At 43.8% G+C, this 20511-nt stretch overlaps 1 protein-coding gene across 3 annotated transcripts in view; it reads left to right on the top strand.

The window, feature by feature from the left end:
* The window catches only part of GRAMD4 (GRAM domain containing 4), a 2133975-nt gene that overhangs the window by 2013235 nt on the left and 100229 nt on the right, over positions 1-20511 (top strand). For all 3 annotated transcript variants that reach the window (XM_069629242.1, XM_069629243.1, XM_069629244.1), the window contains one exon: positions 6443-6511. In XM_069629242.1, the coding sequence (XP_069485343.1) occupies positions 6443-6511 (69 nt within the window). The remainder of the gene's footprint in view (positions 1-6442; positions 6512-20511) is intronic.

Below are 20511 nucleotides of genomic sequence, written 5' to 3'. Positions count from 1 at the left end.
CAGCCAGAATCAGTCTGGTATTGTCATGATCTCTGCTTCCAAAGGTCAGGGTTTTCCCAACTCCCTTGGAAGCAGATCCATAACCCAGGTTCCGAGTGCCAACCAGTCCCAATTGGGACCTTTTGGACCCAGTCCTGGCGCCAGTGGCACCAGGCTCATAAATATGCCCAGTCCCAGCGCTGGAAGCGCCGGGCTCATAATGCTTGGGTGGACTTACCTGCAGCAGACCATGCTGCTTAATTGCCTGCCAGTTGAGCCTCTGATCCTCTTCTGTTTGGAACTACTTTTCCTGTTGGGTGGGGCAGGAGCCACTCCCTAGATTCAGAACACTGGAACTCTTCTGGAAAGCAGGAACTCTTTTCTTACCTAGGCGTGGCTGTGGAAGGAGACACCTAAGCACTACAGGAGGCTATTTAAACCACACCCGATGGATGAATCTTGCTTTGCGTTATTCTGCATCCTCTGCAGCAGAACGCTCATCGTGTCTTCTGCATCTGATCCTGGGCCTAAGGAAAAAGGCTTACCATCCTGAATCCAGTCTTCAGCAACACCTATAAAGACAAGAAAGAACAGGTTAGCATTACGGTCTTCAGTGACAGCTCTTCACTTACCTGGTCCATCGGCTGTCACCAACGCCTCGCGCTGCATTCCGGCATCTGAAAGACAAAACAAGGTGCGTGTAAAGACATTGGGGAACTTTAATACTCACGTGCCATTACTCCTTTCCACATCTAACCTGCTGGAATTCCGTCACCCTGCAGCCGCTCCGAACTTGTACCTGCAAAATAAAAAGACAGTTAGAGCGCATCGTGAAGCAGGCAACAAGCGCTTACTTACGTGCTTCCAGGCGCTTCTATTCATCACACGGGCTCCATCTTCAACTCACTTCAGCCCGTCATCCGCCATCGCCGGAACCCTGCAAAACAAGAGACATCATTACTAAAGACTTTAAAGACATTAGAATTACTTGAAACTTACCGTTCGTGCAGTAAATGACGGACAGCAGTCCTCTGAAGTCAAGAGGCCTGCTCCCCTTATCCAGTGAAGAAACTGGTTACAGCACCCTGCCGTGAGGCAGATGGAGAGCACGGCGTTCACTTACCTAAGGTGAGAGCGTTAACCTTTGGGGTTCTAAAGGAGAAGAGAAAGGGAAGAAGAGAGAGACATTCAATAACCCAGTTCCTTAATCCCATATTTTCTATCTGCAGACATCTTACCCTTTGAGTCAGACATACAGTGCACAGAGGTCCAGCCCAAAGAGCCAGCCGTGTGTTACACATCACCTTTGAAGATACGGTATACGCCCAGTCAAGACCGGCGCCTCTACGGGAATCAGGTGAGCGTTAGGTGAGCGTTACAGGTATCACCCTTCCAGAACGAACACATTCTCCTGATCTCCCAACCACCACGCCGAACGCTAAGAAGCAGCTATCATACGAGTGCCACACCAGCTGCACACACATCCGGTGTACACACGCACCTTATGACACTCTCTCTCTCTCTCTCTCTCTCTCTAGTGACTTGAACTACGGTTCCCGAGGGCCTTGAGATCATACCAATGGTACATAAGGCACTATATAAATGCAAAGTAACATAACATAACCTCAACAAGTACGCAATCGGACCAGTTCAACCGCACAACAAACCAACGCAGGTGGACAAAGAGGGGCAGATGGGGAAGGGCGGCATCGCAAAATCTCACAGGAAGAGATACAGGATGCAAATCGGATCAAGGAATCCACTTCCACAAAGGAAAACCTAATGGTGAATCTTCCAAATTTGGAACTCTCACCAGAACGAATCACAGCACCGAATAAAGGTTTGTCCTTTTGCCCCACCAACACATCAGATTATTTTTCAGTTCCAATTGATCTATACCAATTATGTCGAAGACTTAAATTAAAGAAATATTTTTCTAATATGGCAATACGTAAACAACCACAAATTCCTTATATTCCTTCAGAATGATCAGCAGCTCATGCCGAAGATACAGTAGACCTACTCAATTTACAAGAAACACAAGACATTCATACTCAACAAACATTTGCTGAAGATCTAGATATCCCTCTGGGATTATCTGAAGAAACGACCTTAAAACCAAAATCAGTTTGTCCCCCATCTAGCACCAGACAATGTTATTGACATGTTTTTTAAAGTGACACAGCAAGAACTGAGAAAAATCTACATCTCGGGCTCTAAACCAAAAATCCGACACAATCTAACAATATCTCAAAAGCAATAGCCGATTTAAGACACAATCAGACAATAACTGTAATAATAGCAGACAAAGGAGGCAACATCGTGTTTATGAACACTGAAGACTATGTTAAATTAGCTCTACAACATTTGAATGATCAATTTGTATGATGCCTCGTGCTATGAAAAATTGGCTTCATATCCATTACCAACATTGACAAAGGACTGGAAGATAATGAGCTCACACTGGCGAGATGTAGGTTTGCTGAGGAGGACTGAGGAGGAACAAGACTTTATGTACAACCCTTTCCAAATCATTGCCACAATATACTTCATCCCCAAAATTCACAAGCCATTCTCGAATTACCATCCTGCAGACCTATCATCAATAGTATAGGATCACTAACTGAACCAATGGAGCTCATTACAAGTTTGCCGGTCCGGTAACTACGGTACCGGACCGGCAAACTATGAGTTCTGTTCGCTGGTGCCTTCCTACCCGCCAGGACTGTCCTGGCGGGCATATTGGAACCTGCTAGCAGAGCATGTCGGATGCACCGGCACCATTCACGAACGGTGCTGTGCATCAGGCTTCCCCATTCCCATTGAGCCGTAATAACCCGGTAATAGACCATTTGTGAGTGCGGAAAAAAGTTGCAAGTTTGGCGGCAGCCTGCCGGTTTTATCGGCAAAGCTACCACCAAACTTGTAATGAGGCCCAATATCTCAATATATAGACAGACATCTTCAAACTCTAGCTGCAGGATTATCATCATACATCCAGGACACCAAGCACATGATTCAGCAATTGTAACTTGTACAATGGGAGGAAAACTATTGTTTAGTCACAGTGAAAGTTTCGGCAATTTACGCAAGTATTCTTCATGATAAAGGATTAGAGACAAGTTATTACTTTCTCAAAACCATATCAGTATCCTTCCACCAGCAGAACTTAATGATCATAGAGATGCTCAACTTTACCCTGCAGAACAATATTTTCACCTTTAATCAACAACTGTACAAGCAATAACAGGGTACCGCTATGGGAGCCAAATTTGCACCTTCATTTAAATCTGTGCACAGGACACTACGAGATTGACCATGCCTGGCAACACACCGCATTCACATCAGACAACAATATTATATATTGGGGAAGGTTTATCGATCATATCTTGATCATATGGAATGGAACTCGACGACAACTTACTGTTTATCACAAGTATCTCAATGGGAATGATTATAACCTAAAACTCACTCTACAGGAAAGTACCATAGCAATTGATTTGTTTGGATCTTCAACTGTACATTGAAAACACGCCAATACAACAAAACTATTTATAAAACCAACAGCAGTGAATAGCATTCTCCATGCCTCAAGTAAACATCCGAATCACGTAATTTCCAACATTAAGAGTAATTGTACTACGTACTCAGAATTTGAAAAACATGCAAAAAACTTAATTCACAAATTCAAACAAAGAGGATATCAACAGAAGCATCTTACCAATATCTGTCATAAAACTAAACACAGGACAAGAGAAGATCTTTTAACCAATATACCAAAATCTGACAAAAAGGCAGTACCGAACAAAGTGAGATTTAGAACCACTTATAGCACCAACAGCCAAACAATTAGAAAAGTTATAACAATAAATTGGAACATTATACAATTGGATACAGATCTTATTCCCAATCTGGATAGCAAACCCTGTTTAACCTTTTCCCAAACCCCAAAATTTCAAGGCCATGCCCAGTCTGTCACACTTCTCAGCAAAATATCCAGTCACAGGCCCATCACAAATGTGGTTACATCCACCAACACAAGGAAACTACAAGTGCAGTAATTGTCAAGTATGTCAATATTCGGACAATGGCAAGACAAATATTGACATGCCAAATGAAACAACCAGACAAATAAAGCAATTAATCAATTGCAATGCTAAATATGTGATATATGGGATCCAATGTATTTGCAATAAAAAAATACATCGGAAGTACAATCAGGCCATTAAACATCAGAATTGGTCAGCATTTGAGAGCAATCAAAAACAAGGATCTTTCATCTTCTTTGGCCTTTCATATTCAAGAAACCCATCAAACAGAATCACCATAGAACATAGGATTATTTGGATTGGAAAAAAATCAATTGCCCCCCCAGAGGAGGCAACCAAGAAAAAATATTAAGATGCAGAGAAGCATACTGGATTTGCATATTGGACACTTGCCATTCAGGTCGCAATACAGATATGGTGATGTACCATTTTCTTTGATGCACCCCCTCATGTTTGAAAAAGGAACTACCTCATGCAAATCGTACTCAATCAAATCCCTGAAACTTGAAATTTGATTTTTTGTGGAAGATTGTATGTTCAGCCTTTCATTTTCATTTAATTTTACTTTATTTTACTTCAATTTAAAGTTATTGTACTGCATTTTACTTTATTGTGAAGGATATTGCCATAGAGACAGTGAATGAATTAAGTGCAAAATAGGTGTAAGTATACCAAGACAAACCAAGGAGATTTAGTCTACTTTAGGAAGCTAAAGGTATTTGTACTGAGTTTACTTTAGAACTACCTAATCTCATACAAATCCTACTCCATCACACCCATCTAACTGATAATTTCTAGCATCATCACTGATTGACAGTGCATTTATTTTCCAAAGAAGTCAGATTAATAGTATATACCAAATATACCAAGAAAAACCAACAATATTCTCGTTTATTTCAGGAAGGCGAACGTAGTCGCACTAGGTGTATAAGATCGAATCTCAATGTCGCAGTATCATTACTGATCGATAATGCTTTTATTTTGAAAGTGACAGAGATATGAACAGCGTAACTGCGTCTATATCAAAAGAGAAAAACATGCCAATTCAGATGCAGCAATAGAATTGGACAGCAACTGTAATAAAAAATATATGGGAAACCGCATCTGCAATGTACACATGAAGCCCAAGACAAGATGGACGTTGCGTGGTGACGCGGTCGCACAAAACGTGCGTGCCCGTGTCATCACAGTACTATTAAATACGGCCATCTTCGTTTTCCCACGGCAATAGTACCACAAGGAAACCAGCATTCTTTGGGGAAACATTTTTGAATGACAGGTAAAATTATTTCAGAAATCATGACCGTTTTCAACAATTGTAGATTCTAAATCCTTTTCATTTTCAAAATTAATTCACTCTTTATAAGTGATAGAATCTTTCACTTACAAACATCATTTTTTTTGTATATTCCAGGAGGAAACTCCAATTCAATTAAACAGAATAGAAGGAGAGGGAACAAATTAGGCACAGCTCTATAAAAGTGCAAGAACTTTGACTAATAGTGAGTACAACTAAATTACACACTGTTAACTTGGAGATTAAATACTTACCATAAGGCTTATTACATTTTTTTTGTTCTAGGTTACTTACACTACGATTACATTTTTAACCCTCCTGAAGAACCATCTGCATGAAAGATGGAGACAGACGTGTTGAGGGGATCAATGAAATATTGAAATATTGTGTATAAATGAGACGTAAGGGATGGAACAAGTTGTATTGAAATATTGATGAAAAAGCTATCATAATTTACCAATAAATCCTTTGATTTGACGCAACAAAACCGGATCCTCATCCCTTGTTTTCTAATAGTATATAGGTACTGGCCAGCCTGAGCACCTTTAGGATCTGACATTGCTGCCAAATAAGACGTTGAAAAAAAAATGATTCTCAGAAATTCAAGATCTAATTGTAATGTGGACTCGCCAACAGCTTTTTAAGGCTGAGTACATTCAACAAGGATTGAAACTTTACCTTCTGATCCTAAGAATAGACTTAATTTTGACATTGCCCAGTTCTGCCCCTTTAGACGTGTAACAAATAATGACCTTGTTTGTTACATAAAACAAACACTGTTCGTCAATATGAAAACGTATGAATTTTCAAAATGTTTTTTGTTCGTCATATGACAAAGGAGTGTGACGTGTTTTATTGATTGCTGTCTAATGCATGCCTGTATAATAATCTTGGTTTCTGGCAATCCATTTACACATAGCTTTTCCCCTAGCATTTCTGTCCTGAATCGCTATTTTTCTGCAAAGTGCCAACATGTCTTTTTGGGAAACCAGTGATTCCACACGTATCTGTGCAAAGCCCAGGATTTGCTTCTATGTGCTATACTTTATCTTTATAAGAGTATGTACACATTTGATATGATCTGTTTCTTTGGGTAAAGTTTTTTTTTTCTTTTCAGTACAAAGTGCTGTCTGTCCTGCCAGGATCAGGGATGGGGATTGCAGTATCAACACCCTCCACTCAAAAGGTGAAAGATGCTTGCATATTTGTTATATTTTAAGTAGAATATTATTTTTTCCCTTGTGACTCTCCTCCTTGAATTACTTCTATGTGCTATAGAAACAAACTGCACTACAATCGTGTAGATAATTACCACTGCAACATTATCAGCCATGATATGAATGCTTGTACATATGTTGGTGTGTAGACAGAAAACGTAGTTCAAGAACAACAGGGAACTGTACAAGGTTTTGGTCTCGTCTCAACTTTGGGCAACAAGATATAAGCATTTGATAACTGGCCACCAAAAAGGGGATTTCTGGGGGAATTACTTAAGTTACTATGAAGCTTGTTTGTTGTCGTAGGAATGGAATTTCTTTAATATGGTGGTCAGAATGGCTGTCTTGATTGAAAGAAAAATACCATCTTGTCAATTTTTGGTGAAATTTCCTCCATTTCCAAAGCTGTCAGAACTTTTATAATCTTAAAATGTCTTTATGTTTTGGTAATTAAAAATACATTGCCCTGAATGCAGCATCAGGACTCTCTCTCATAATGTCTTCTTGACGCTTTGGTTCTGTGCCTGTTTTTTTCCAAATATTCAGAGGGACACATTTTATAAAAAGTGCTTATTGCATGCAGGCTAACTTCACTGTTGGCACTTACGTGCTGTTTGATCCCCTGTTCTAATTGTTTATCTTTAAAAAACAGTGTTCAAAAGTAAAGCATAAAAACAACTTAAATCGCCTTCGCTTTTTAGTTTTATGCTCAGTTTCGTTAAATATTTACATTGGATTACTATGGAATCCACTAGATTTTAGCAGGTACAAAATGAAGTAGAATTCCTAGGAATCCTTTAATTTCGCGCCTGCATGAAGCTCTCATGCAGGCGTAAAATTAAGTGCACGTTTGAACTCTGAGAAAGAAAGCACTGCCGTGTCATTAATCCCCCGTGCCCCTGATCTGTCTTGAAAGGAAATTGAAATGTCGGTTATCTAAGGTGTAAATGCTTTACACCTTGGTTTACCACTTCACCCGTTATAAAAGTAGACCCCATGAGCGTCATCAAGAGATTGGTGGCAATTTGCGCCGGATCACGAAGATCGGCATAGCTGTAATTCGCCATTCCCCGGGTCCTTTGGATCCAATGGGGCTGGTGGCGCTATTCGCGCCAGCACACATTGCGCCACACTAACAGCGTTGAAAATGCCCTCTCCGCCAGAGCATTCACCTCCAGCTTTGAGCTGTAGGTGAATGCGTCCATTTATGGCCAAACTCGAGATTGGGCCTGCCCTTAAATGGGGCTGTAATAGCGTTACTGCAGCATTTAAGGGCTAAGGCCCAACTTGTGATGAGGCCCCATAGCCTTTTCCAACTTTACTTGCTATCCCTTTTATTCACATCTTCACATGTCAGGTCCTTTAACTCGGCAATTCATTTTATGTGCCTTCTTTCTTCTCTCAGCACACATGTGCTCTCTAAATGTCTATAATATCTTTCCAGCTCTCACATGAGCCTTAATGGCTTCCGAGATGAGGTCTCCAATGTCTTTCCTCTCGGGAGTTGCTCTCTCCTGGTCTCTGCCATCTTCTTACCATGGTGTCCGAGCATCAGAACCCCAGCAATGACCTAGGTTCTCCTGTGGAGTTTTATCATGGTCCACTCTCAGCAAATCAGAACATCATCTCCTTACAGCAGTTTCTGAGCCTGAGCTGCTCCAGTGTTCTGTGCGTACCGCCTCCATCTCCCATATTCTAGGTCTCCCAGGTTCCCTTCCTGCTGTCACTTCTCCTTCTCCTACTACTCAAGTCTACACCCCATTGGTGAGGAGTTTCATTACCTATTTCACAAGTCCTATTGGCTTACCGGACTGCGGGTACTCATGACTAACCATGTGCAGTCTCTGACCACTGATCACATGGCAAGTGAAACAAGTTTAGCTGCCACCTTGTATGTCATTTCAACATCTCCTTGAATTTGTTTCGTCTGAGGTACGCTTTCCCTGTGTCCTTGAGTTGATTAGCTGTGTTTTCCGCTTCATACAGGGTCTGCCTGCAGCAGATTGGTGGTCTTTCATGTGTTTTCATTTCGCTAGTAAGACGTTTACAATTAAAGTCCCACTGACAAAATAACACTTAAGAGCACTGTTCTGCTTCATTAAGTGACAGCATATAGATCACCGGTCTTCATTTGTTTTTATTTTACTATTGGGCCTTTTATAATGAAAGCCCCACTAATGAAAAGAAAAGCCGTTTGTGAATTTACTGTGCCTCCAGAGATGGTAATTGTTGGGATGATGATGGAACTTTTTATGTGAAATATAGAATGAAGTGAGGGAACATAGAATGTAGATAGGACAACTGTTGGGAGATGGAGAGGAATGGAGAGAAATTGTCGCTAAGGAGATGCGTAATAAAATAACCTCAGTTATAACATTTTACAAGAGTCCATGTGTCATGTGAAGGAATCAAACATAACAACTGGTAACAAGTTTGCGCAGAAGTGGCCTTTGATGTTACCTTTGTGCTTGATGTCCAGCGGTGAAGGGAGTGTTCCAGGCAGCTGTTCGGAGTGCCACTGCGTACCGATTTATGCAAAGAGAGCGGCTCACACAGTGAGGTGATGCAAGACTGTGTGAGAGTAGGGTGGGTCGGGTGCGCTCAACGGGTGCTGATCTGGCCGCCATTTTGAGGATAGGCGCGCAACATTGATGTGCTGTCCCGGTGGCCCTCTTGGAGTCAGCAGCTGTGGGGGACAAACCCATTGAGTCAATCCGGCCACAATCTTGGAGTCCGGAGCTGTTGGGACCAGCCTGCTCGATCAAGTTTGGCGGCCATCATTAAGTCAGGTGGACAGTAGAAACAGCTGTTAATTTTTGTTTTGGTGTGCCAAAACATAAAGGCACAGTGAGGAAAGAATAGAATAAGGGAGTTTTTTGAAGTGCCATATCAAAGGCACATACCAATTATACAAAGTCTGACAAAGGCGGGCCACAGCATGGCAAACATACCTGGCGCATTATTATTATTCCTGACGACATCTGGAGAATCAAGTCTCAAGTTGTCTGATTGGAAAGAAGATTTTATGAAGTATATCCTAGCACTATTTTGACCTAATTACTCTAATGAAAAGAGCTGTGCTATTTCACTTTTTAGGTGCAGCTGGCCATGAAGTGCTGAAAATATTGCCAGACACAATTGGTATGGGAGAAATGGGCCAATTTTCGATGTAACCATTGCCTTGGATAGTCGTTGAGATAGTGAAACATATTGAGCATATTGAACAGAAGTGCTGCAACAAGGAACTTCACAGTGATAAGGGTAATGAGGTGCATTAGTCCCCAGTAGAGGAAAACTCGGCAAACAAGATGGACGGACGCAGTGCAAATAAGCAGAAGCTAGTAGGCAGCAAGATAAATGATCAGAAGAATAAAAACAATGCCATAGAGAGCACCATACTTAATTACAATACCAAGGGAGAGCCACATGGTTGTTGGGGAGTGCATTCCAGAGCAGAGATGAAGAATCCAGGGTGGAAGCGATGTTCTCTTTGGAAGTGGTAATCACTTTGCGAATGACAGTGTGTGTTGCGGTCCATATCCTATGTCGAAAGTGGTAGGAAGGGACAAGTAGCCAGATGGTGTAGAAATTTCAAGAGCACTTCCGAGATGATGCCGATGAGGTAGGGATAGAAATAGTGGCCTCGATGAGTGCAGTGTCGAGGGGACAGAGGAGAAAAAAGCCACACGCTAATGTGCAAGTAAATGAGGTCCAGGTTTCAATACTAGTTGACAGTGGAGCTGACTACACTTGTGGAGAGACAAATATGGATGTTGCACATTGGAAAAGCCAAGGATAAAGGCCAATGCATATGGTGAAGTTCCAATTGACATTGTAGGACATTTTGAAGCAGAACGTCAATTCAAAGGAAGGAAGGCAATTATTGTTGTATATGTCGCAAGGAAAGGAGGTGAACTACTCTCCTGGGATGATCAGGCAGAACTATCCATCAAGTTAGATCCACTTCATCCAGAACAGGTTTTGGCGGTACGAGGTCGACCAGTGGAACAGGCTACTGTTCGTTGTGTTTTCCAGATAATGGTTTCCAGAGGTCTTTGAGAAATAAAATAGGACTTCTTAAAGCGTTTTGTTCATCAGATGATACTGAAAGGTAGTGCTAATCCCATATCAACCAAGGTGCGGGCTGTTCCCTTAGCTCAGAGGCAAGAGTCGGAGTTGGAATTGAAGAGCATGGAGGCTGAGGGTATCATTTATGTAAATCACACCACTTACCTTTCTTATCATACTCTCTGTCAACTGTATTAAATCTTCTAAACGCACGTTTTTCTCTGACATCCTCCATGCTCAATCTACTCACCCTCAGTGTCTCTTTCAAACATTAACTCGGCTTCTTTCCCTTCCTTTACCTGATCCTTCTATTAATTCATCCTTATAAGCAACTGATCATGCTAATTTATTTTCCTCTAAAGTTCACTCTTTGTGTCAGGATATTCTATTGTCACCCTCTTAAAACTCCTCTCCTTCACCACTCCCCACCCTTTCAAACACTATCTCTAACTTCAAACCTGTTTCTGACTCTGAGGTGGCTCTCCTCTTGGCTAAAGCTCACACCACTGCTGCCCCTACTGACTCTATTCCTTCTTCACTCATTCCCAAAATCTATCCGCTGATGATCCCCTTTCTTACCTCCTTTTTCAATATCTGTCTCTCTACTTCTACCTTCCCCTCTGTTTTCAAACATGTTATCAAAATCCTATCTTTAAAAAACCTACAGCTAATCCCCTTCTTGTCTCAAACTATCGTCCTATATCTCGTTTACCTTTTTTATCTAAACTTCTTGAGCGTCTTGTATATTCACAAATCTCCACATTTGTTTCTGGTCTAACTCTTCTTCCTCCCACTTTGTCTGGTTTTCATCCCCGTCACTCCACTGAAACTGCCCTGACCTGCATGCTTAATTCTCTTCTCGCAGCTTGTTATTCTAAACACTCCTCTGTTCTTATTCTTCTTGACTTATCTGCTGCCTTTGACACTGTGGATCACTCTTTGCTTCTGAACCCTCTCTCCTCATTTGGCTTTTTTGGCTCTGTGCTATTGTGGTTTCCTTCTTACTTATCCAACTGCACTTTCGCTGTCTCCTGGAGTGGTAGCACCTCCTCGCTTTTTCCCCTAGATCATGGTGTTCCTCAAGGGTCAGTCCTTGGTCCTTTTCTATTCTCTTTATACACTTCTTTCCCTGCCCCCTCTTTATACACTTCTTTCCTTGCCCCTATAATCTCTTCTTTTGGTATATCTCACCACTTCTATGCTGATGACACTCAGCTCTTTCTATCTTTTTCCTCTTTTACGCTTGACGTTCATTCTACTCTCTCAACTTGCTTCTCTGCTATTAAATCCTGGATGACCTCCCATTTTTTCACTTTGAATGCCAGAAAGACTAAAGTCTTATTCTTTCCCGCTAATACTTTATTACCACAGTCTCCTCCCCCATCTATCTCTTTCCCTCCCTCCAGTCTAGCCTTCTCTTCTATTGCTGTAATCTTGGTCTCTACTTCGATTCTAACCTTTCCTTTGCTCATCAAATCTCTCTCACATCCCGTGCCTGTCGATTTCATCTCTACAACATTCGCAGAGTCTACCATTTTCTCACTTTCCACACCTCAAAACTTCTTATCTCGTTGTTAATCTTTTCTCGACTTTTCTACTGTTCCATCACCTTCTTTGGTCTTCCTCACTCATGTCTTGCTCCTCTTAAATCTGTCTATCACTCATCTATTTGCTCACTATGTCTTCTCTCATATCGTGACTCAATCTCTTCTCTCACCTCACTTGGTTGGTTGTCTTTCTACTCTTAGCTTAAATACAATTTTCTTTGCCTAGTCTTTAAATCCCTCTATGGACTTGACCCTGACTATCTTGCATCTCTTCTTTCATTCTACTCTCCTTCTTGTTCTCTCTTTTCCTCAGATCTTTTTAGACTGCCTGTTCCCCGTCCTCCTTGCGCTCCATCCCACTTTCATTCTTTTCAGCTCCTCACCCCTCTTCACTGGAACATGCTCCCTCTGTCTCTTCACTCTATTACTTCTTACTCCTTGTTCCTATCCTCCCTAAAAACCCACCTGCTTCAGTACCCTGATTAATTGTTACTGGTTTTTGCTGAACCATGATTTGTACCAATGTTTTTTTGATTTAGTTTTTAAGTACCGTTGATCTCCTATGTAAAGCAGTTTGTTAGTGGCTGTTGCTGAACCATAACTTGCACCACTGTTTTTATGTACTGTTGATCTCCTATGTAAAGCGCTTTGGAAAAAGACGCTATACAAAGAAGAATAAAAATACAAAAATACAAATCATTGAGAGTATTGAGTCCTCTGAGTGGGTGAGCCTTATTGCGGTAGTTTGGAACACTAATGGCGTGGTGAGATCATGCATTGATCTCCGAAGCCTCAACAGGAGCGGATGGCTGAGAATTTCCCACTCACAAAAATCAACTAAGGTCCGCCCACCATCAGGTGTAACTTCATGCAGACTCTATGGATTTGACAGCATTTATCACACTGTTAGGTCTCTATAGATGTAAAAAAATGCTTTTTGGCCTAGTGTCTTTGGCTAGTATATTTCAGAAAGTCATGTAGAAGTTGTTGGGTGGCGAATGTGGTGTAATGTTCTATCAGGACGATGTGCTGATATGGGGGGCTGATGTGAGTGAGGATGACAAGATTGAGAAGAGTGCTAGAAATATTAAAGGAGGCAGGTTTTACCGTTAGAAAAATGTAATTTCAGGAAAGACAGAACAACTAACTTACTCATGACATCACGAGTGCTGGAATCAAACCAAAACATGACATGGTTGTGGCAATCAAGGCGATGCCTGCGCCAAGGAATAAGATAGACATTGCAGAATTCTTGGCTCTAATGGAGTTTCTATAGCAAATTCATAAGAGGATTAGCAGATAAGACTAAGAACATGAGAAGGCAGTGGTATTTCAGTGGTCTGATGCATGCTCGAGTGAATTCATCGAAGTGAAAAAGAATGTATTGCTAGCCCCAGTTTTGTCCTCATTTAAAGAAAATCGAAGAAAAGTAGTTTGTACGGATGTGAGTGACTCAGGATTTGGGGCTGTGCTTATGCAAGAGGAGAAGGGTGAGATATATACAATAGCATTTGTCTCTAGAACACTCAGGGATGTGGAAAAAAGGGGGGTGTGGCCAGCTACTTTGCGATGCAGACGTGAGTCCCCCGGGGCTCCTGCCGCCGTTGCGAATATCCTGTGAAAAGAGCCTGACATCTGCGCTGTTACGAGCCATAAACAGCACCACTGGTGGCTGAAACGCTGGAGCATAGATTGCTTTAAAGTGGGGGGCTAAAAACGACCCACAAGTGATAATCTGATCGTTTGAAAACTCTGCGGTGGAGCGAGGAGAAGACAGCCAAGATGGCACCCGGCTATGATACGCACCTGATGCAGTACGTGTAGGCGAAACTCACACGAAGCTTACCGTAATACACAAGTCTGTTGTGGCGTGGTCGGCACCTCATGCGCTCAGCAGGAGGAATTGACGGAACAAGAGGGAGCGCCTCCACCAGCACGCAATGCACAGACTGCTGCCTGGTGCTGTGAGGTGTAGACTGCACTGAACCGCCAGCAAAAGTAACCTCCGGTGAACCCTGGACGAGACCACGGCATAGGCAACTGGTGCGGTGACCGAGGTGTGTCCGCAACGCCATGCACGGAGGTAAAACAGACGACCACTGAGTCCTTGAGCGGCCCCAGGAGAGAAGCCCAATGCGAGATAAGAGCAGCGGACCGGACCGGCCAGCGAAGTGCGGGGGAAACTGGCGTCTGACCAGCATAACGCCCAAAAGTCAGTACACACCAGAAGCGCGCAGGCCTCATTCCAACCGGCAGTTAAAATACCGCAGAGGGGCGGTGGGCCCTTTGGCCACTTCTGAGGCCAGAACCTAGACTGAATACAAACACGCCGCGTGGCGAAACAGGCTGGACACCAGTGGGAAGGGATTGTGACACCATATATGGAAACGTGCCCGTGAGGGTGCACTGGTGGACCACAACGCAAAGCTGCTCGGGCATCCCGCCTGCGCAGTCCTCTGCCCCCCTCTCATAATATATCATGGAGAGACAGTAGACCAGCATGGGGTGCAAAATGCCACACTGAAACCTGCAAAATCCCGAGGAGTTCCACTACCGTGCAGGGTGTCGGGCGTTGCACCCGCCCCTGAAGAGCCGCTACTGTACCGGCAAAAGAGAGAGGGTTAAAGCCAAAACAAGTCCTCTTGACACAGTCTACTCCGGAACATCGGCACAAGAGGGATAGTGTGAGCGCTGATCTAAAAGAACACCAGTGGATCCAACACAAGCCTCTGTGTGATCTATGTACCCTCAGCCAGTGTGTGGAACATAAATTCGAGAACCAATCAAATCATAGCCAGGGTCGTGGTGTGGAACCACACAGTGAAGCAGGAACCACCATATTTGTGACTGACACACGATCCAGACTAACGACACCCCCGCATTCCGTCTCTGACAAACAGGTGCAAATCATGGCGGGCTGCCCGCCAATCATCGCAACGGAACCCGCCAAGCACGACTGTTCAGCACTTGCAGCTGTAATGGGGAAGGATAAAACAAGAAAGCTGACCAATCAAAGTAAAATAGACCAATTTACCACGTCCACGTCAAGCTCCCAACTGGAAAACGATCAACCAGACACCATGGCAGGAACGGAGAACACTATATACTTGAAAGACATCATGGCTGCAATTGCAGACTCCAGGGCCTCCATGGAACAAAAAATTGACGGCATCAGTATGGACGTTTCACTCCTCCGCCACGACTTACAGATATTGACATCCTGCACAGGGAAAGCGGAACAACGAATCTCTGGGACTGAGGACGGACTGCGCACTCTAGAACTGTGGAGTTTGCCACTCTAATGTTTTAACAGTTTGAGTAGAATTATGGGTGTTGTAAGTGTTGTTGTTTAGAGGCAGGAGTAGGTTTCAGTTAACTCCAGGCTGATGTTCGGGCGACACGTACTTCGAAATGGGGCGGAGTATGGTTGGGGGGAGGGAGGTCCAGGAGTGTTTGTTTAGTTTATTGTTCTAAGAGGTTGATGGAAAGTTGGAAGAGAATTGGTGAAGCACTTGTTCCCACATGCACACAAGTATCATTGCGTAGAAACCCTCTGGAGATGACATTACATCGGAAACACAAAAACTCAATGACAAGGGGAAGACATGGCGGAAAGCGGCTCAGCACCCATCATAAATAGACAAACCGTGTCAACTGACAGAGATCGCATCCTTAAGTTTCTGACCTGGAATGTCAATGGGCTAGGCAGTAGCCTCAAAAGGCTAGTCATGCAATTTCTGAAGAAACACACACCGGACATAGTATTTCTTACCGAAACCCACTTAGCAGGCACAACCTGTAACCTATTCCAGCGCACTAACTACCGCACTGCAGTACATGCTGGATTTACTATGGGCTCACAGGGTGTACTTATACTAGTGCATAAATCACTTCCCTTCGCCCTCTCCACGGTCATGCAAGATACTGGAGGCAGATATACATATGTGGTAGGAACATTATGGAACCAAACATTTGCCTTACTAGCTATCTACTCTCCCCCCACGCTGTTAATAGCGCTGGTGCAGAATATCACACCATTGATTGCTAATGACACATCGGATTTACTAATCCTAGGGGGAGACTTTAATAAAGTGATGAATGTGGAGATAGATCGAACACATTTACGTTGGAGAAATCCTGGGATCCGCACTAAGCTTGCCACTTTCAGATGCAGTGGGTCTGAGAGATGTATGGTGAGACCTGCAACCGGACACAAAAAAATACTTGTACCACTCTGGGGCTCACGCATCGTTATCGCGGCTGGATTATTTCTTTCTTCCGGCGACATGCATCCATAAGGCAAGGGTAGCAAAATTTCTCCCGAGGGGAATATCAGACCACTCCCCGCTATTGATGGAGCTGGCGACGTTGAGGCCACTCCCTCCAAGGTCGTGGTGCCTTAACAGTTCTCATCTGGGATTCCCGGATCTCAAAGAGCACATACAAACCGTTACTAGATCGTACTTTGAGCTGAATGAGGGGTCAGTGGACAGACCTGGGGTACTCTGGGAGGCGTACAAGCCGGTGCTCCGAGGAGAAATTCTCTCCTGGACAGCGGCTACAAAAAAGAAGTATGAGGAAAAAATTGTCACAGCGGAAGTAGAAGTTAAACAAGCGGAAGAGACTCACCTGACCCAAGACCGTCCAGAAACGCAAAGAGCGCTAGTAGTAGCACAAAAGCGTCTTCCGAATGTGGCACTAGATCATGCCAAACAAGCCTATAAAGCAATGAGAGCCAGAATTTACGAAACGGGGGACAAGGCGGGCAAAATGCTAGCCTGGCTGGAACGTAGGGATGAAGGGCATAGTCATGTCAGAGAGATCAGATTGTCAAATTCAGACCCTCTCTTGACAGACAGGGATATCGCGCAAGGCTTTGCAGCATATTATACCGTGCTGTATGGACCTCCAGATGGCCCTGTCGATGTCTCTATAGTAGTTAAGATAACTCTCCCATCCCTGAACGCCGAACAAAAATCCATCCTGGATAAAGACATTACTGAAGAAGAACTGATCGCAGCAATTTCACAACTCCAGAATGCAAGACCCCAGTCCCAAATGGTTTCCCGATCGAAGCCTGGAAGAGTATGGGCCCAAGGGAATTAGAACAAGGCCGGCTATCGGCTGACCTTTGGCAAGCCACCATAATAGTAATCCCCAAAGTGGATAAACCCCCGGAGCAATATTCAGCTCGTACAGACCAATCTCCCCCATAAATAGCGAGACAAAGCTATTAGCCACATTTTTAGCAATTACACTACAAAGGGTCATAAGATCACTGGTACATCCAGACCAGTGTGGATTCATGCCAAATGGGTCAACACGCATGAACATTTGCAGACTACATCTAGCGCTAGAAAGATTGCATGCCTCCCGAGACCCCTTGGCACTATTGGCAATAGATTTTGAGAAAGCATTTGATTCAGTGTACTGGGAGGCTTTATGGGAGATATTGCATGGGATGGGGTTTGTCGCAGAGTTCATGGGCTGGGTACAGCTGTTATACAACTCTGCGGAGGCGGAAACTAGAGTTAAAGGTTGTCCATCTGCACCCTTCAAGTTGGGCAAGGGAACAAGGCAGGGCTGCCCACTGTCAGGGTTGCTCTTTGCATTAGCTATAGAGCCCCAAGCATGTCTACTAAGAGAATCACAGACTTGGAAAGGTTTCCAGGGATTGGCAGAATGGGAGGACAAGGTCTCCCTATATGCGGATGATTTACTTATCTATCTAAAAGACCTAAGCACTTCCTGTCCCATAGTAACGGACCTCCTACAACAATATGGTTCGTTTAGTGGGCTTAAGGTGAATTGGGCCAAATCAGTATTATTCCTGGTTAGTGAGGTGGGCAATGGAATCCTGGAAAACTGCCCATACCGAATCGAATGAACCCATTTGCGATACCTGGGCATTATAATTGACAATAACCTGAACGAATATATAGTCAAAAATCTGCAACCAATTGTAGAAAGGTTTAAAGAAGACGTACGCCACTGGACATCTTTGCCATTGACCCTTCTGGGAAGAGCGACATTCTTCAAAATGTTGGCGCTGCCCCGCTTCCTATATACCTTACAGAATGCCCCACTCCATGTGCCATCTAATCTATTCCGCAGCATCGACTGTATACTAAGGAAACTCTTATGGGGGGGTGGGCACCCGAGAATAGCGCTCAGCACACTCCAGAGGACAATCTGGGAGGGTGGTATTGGGCTTCCCCGCCTACAAACGTACTATTGGGCGAGTCAGATGGAAGTGGTAAATGACATGTTGCACAGGGATAAACTACTTCCACACATAAGAGCCGAGATAGCAATGAGACAGAGTCCGACCCCACTGGAAGGACTCTACCAAAAAACTGGGGCTACAACCCCGCGAAACATGACGACCCACTCAACGCAGATAAGGTACGTTCATTGGTTGTGACTGCAGAACCCTTAGGGACCACTACACACGATTAAGACTACAGGTGGCAATACAAGTTTTTACCTTTGGTACAAGCCTGTACTACTAAGTTATAGTGGTAGCAGTAGCGGAGCAGCCAGGCTTATCTCAAGAGTATATGAGCAGTAGCAGAGATTACACCAAGGGACCACAATCACTGTTACTCAAGCAAACACTGACTCAAGGTTTCAGGTAAAAAATATAAGTACATTTATTTTTAAACCATTCGTTATAAACACACTTCTATTAAACTTAAATAAAAAACACACGCTAAATATACTACAACTAACCTATTCACTTTATACAGTAAGTCTCAAGGTAAGTACCCTGTGTTGAATGCACCGGTTGTTAGGGAGAATTCTCTTATAAGGCTAATTTCCCAAACCTAGTGAGTCCCCCAGCAACTTTGCTGGATTTTATTTTTCTTTTTCTCCTGCTAAGAGTGAGACTTTTTCTCCCACTCTTAGGCATGATTTGAGGTATGTCTTTGACTTATTGTGTGCTTATGGGCTATGGGGTCTTTTACTCCACAGGGTATCATCTGTTTTAATGTTTGTGTAACACAGCATCCTCAGTGCAGTAACACATAGACTCCATACCCTGGGACTGACTACTGTCTCCCAGGGCATGTAAAGTCACCATTGGCTTTACTAGTCCAAAATTGTGAACCGAACCAGTACACACCATCATATTGTGGAAGTACTGGAAGGGGTTAATTCGATTGCCCATGGGTCTGTTTCCAAGGGGGCACTGTCCAGTCCCCCCTTGTCGAGTTTCTGACTGGTGGCAGTGGTTACCACGCAATATATTTCCTATGGGATTTTCCCATTGTTTTTAAACGCACCACTTTTTGGTGCAATGTTAAAGATACCGCCGGTTTATTTATTTAAATGAAATATAAAATCACCGGTTGGGTCTTTTCGACAGAACTCTTTTCTAAAATGGTATTTGTGTCCGTCTCTGTAACTCCAACCAAGGTCGGGCCCTTTGTTCCACTTTTTGGCGGGCTTCTCCACAGAAGCCCTCCAACTGCTGCCACTCTGTCTGGGTTCCACAGGATGTGTGGGTGGGGGAATTGGCACCCTGGACTGCGTTGCCTTAGCAACTCAAGTCGCACTCTGTTCTGATTGGCCCAGTGTTGAGTCGCCTGGCTCACCACTTAGCATGTATGAGTGACAGCTAGGCTGTTGAATGGGGGTTTTTCTGCATAAAAGCAGGGCTTTTGGGACTGGAACTTCAGGAGTCGCCACAGGACCTAAGAAATACGAAGAGGGGAGAAGCTGAGCCATCTGCTACGACAACGCCACCGGTGGAGCCCTGCTGCAACGACCTCACCACTTTCCCGACGACAAGAGAAGATCTTCTGCTGAAAGAGTCTTCTTCCTCTGAGCTAGTGGGATCAACCAGTTCGCCATTTCGCCTTCCAGGACGTCTCTTGGTCGAATCGCCCGTGCCAAGCACCCCGGCGGCCGGATAGCCAAGCTTCACCACTGTGACCGCGAATAACAGGAATGCACCTTTTTCACCGAACAAGCTCCGCGGTGCAACGACTCCAAGTTTCCTCCTCAACGAGATCATCTTTTCCCCTGGTCGAAACCATGAACTGCACCCGCTGCCAGGAACAACTGCCACCGCTGGAGCTTCCTCAACTTTAAAGGTACTGTGTTCCACCTGGCCTCCCTTTCTACGGTTTGCTAAAGGTGACCCTTAAATCCTTGGCTTTCCAACTGGTTTGGCCCCCAGACCTTCTAACTTTACCTTCTGAAAGAACCCAACCTCTTTTTAACATTTTTACAAAGACTTGAATGCATTTATCAACTGAGTGATCATGGGCACATTTCACCTTGATCCATTTAAAGTGGGCCTGGCCTATGAACTTTGGCTCTACAGTAGACTCTGCATTATTAAACTT

The sequence above is a fragment of the Ambystoma mexicanum genome, chromosome 12 (genome assembly GCF_040938575.1).
Source record: "Ambystoma mexicanum isolate Mex_15411 chromosome 12, UKY_AmexF1_1, whole genome shotgun sequence".
NCBI classification, from domain to species: Eukaryota; Metazoa; Chordata; class Amphibia; order Caudata; family Ambystomatidae; genus Ambystoma; species Ambystoma mexicanum.
This window is presented reverse-complemented; position numbering and strand designations above follow the sequence as displayed.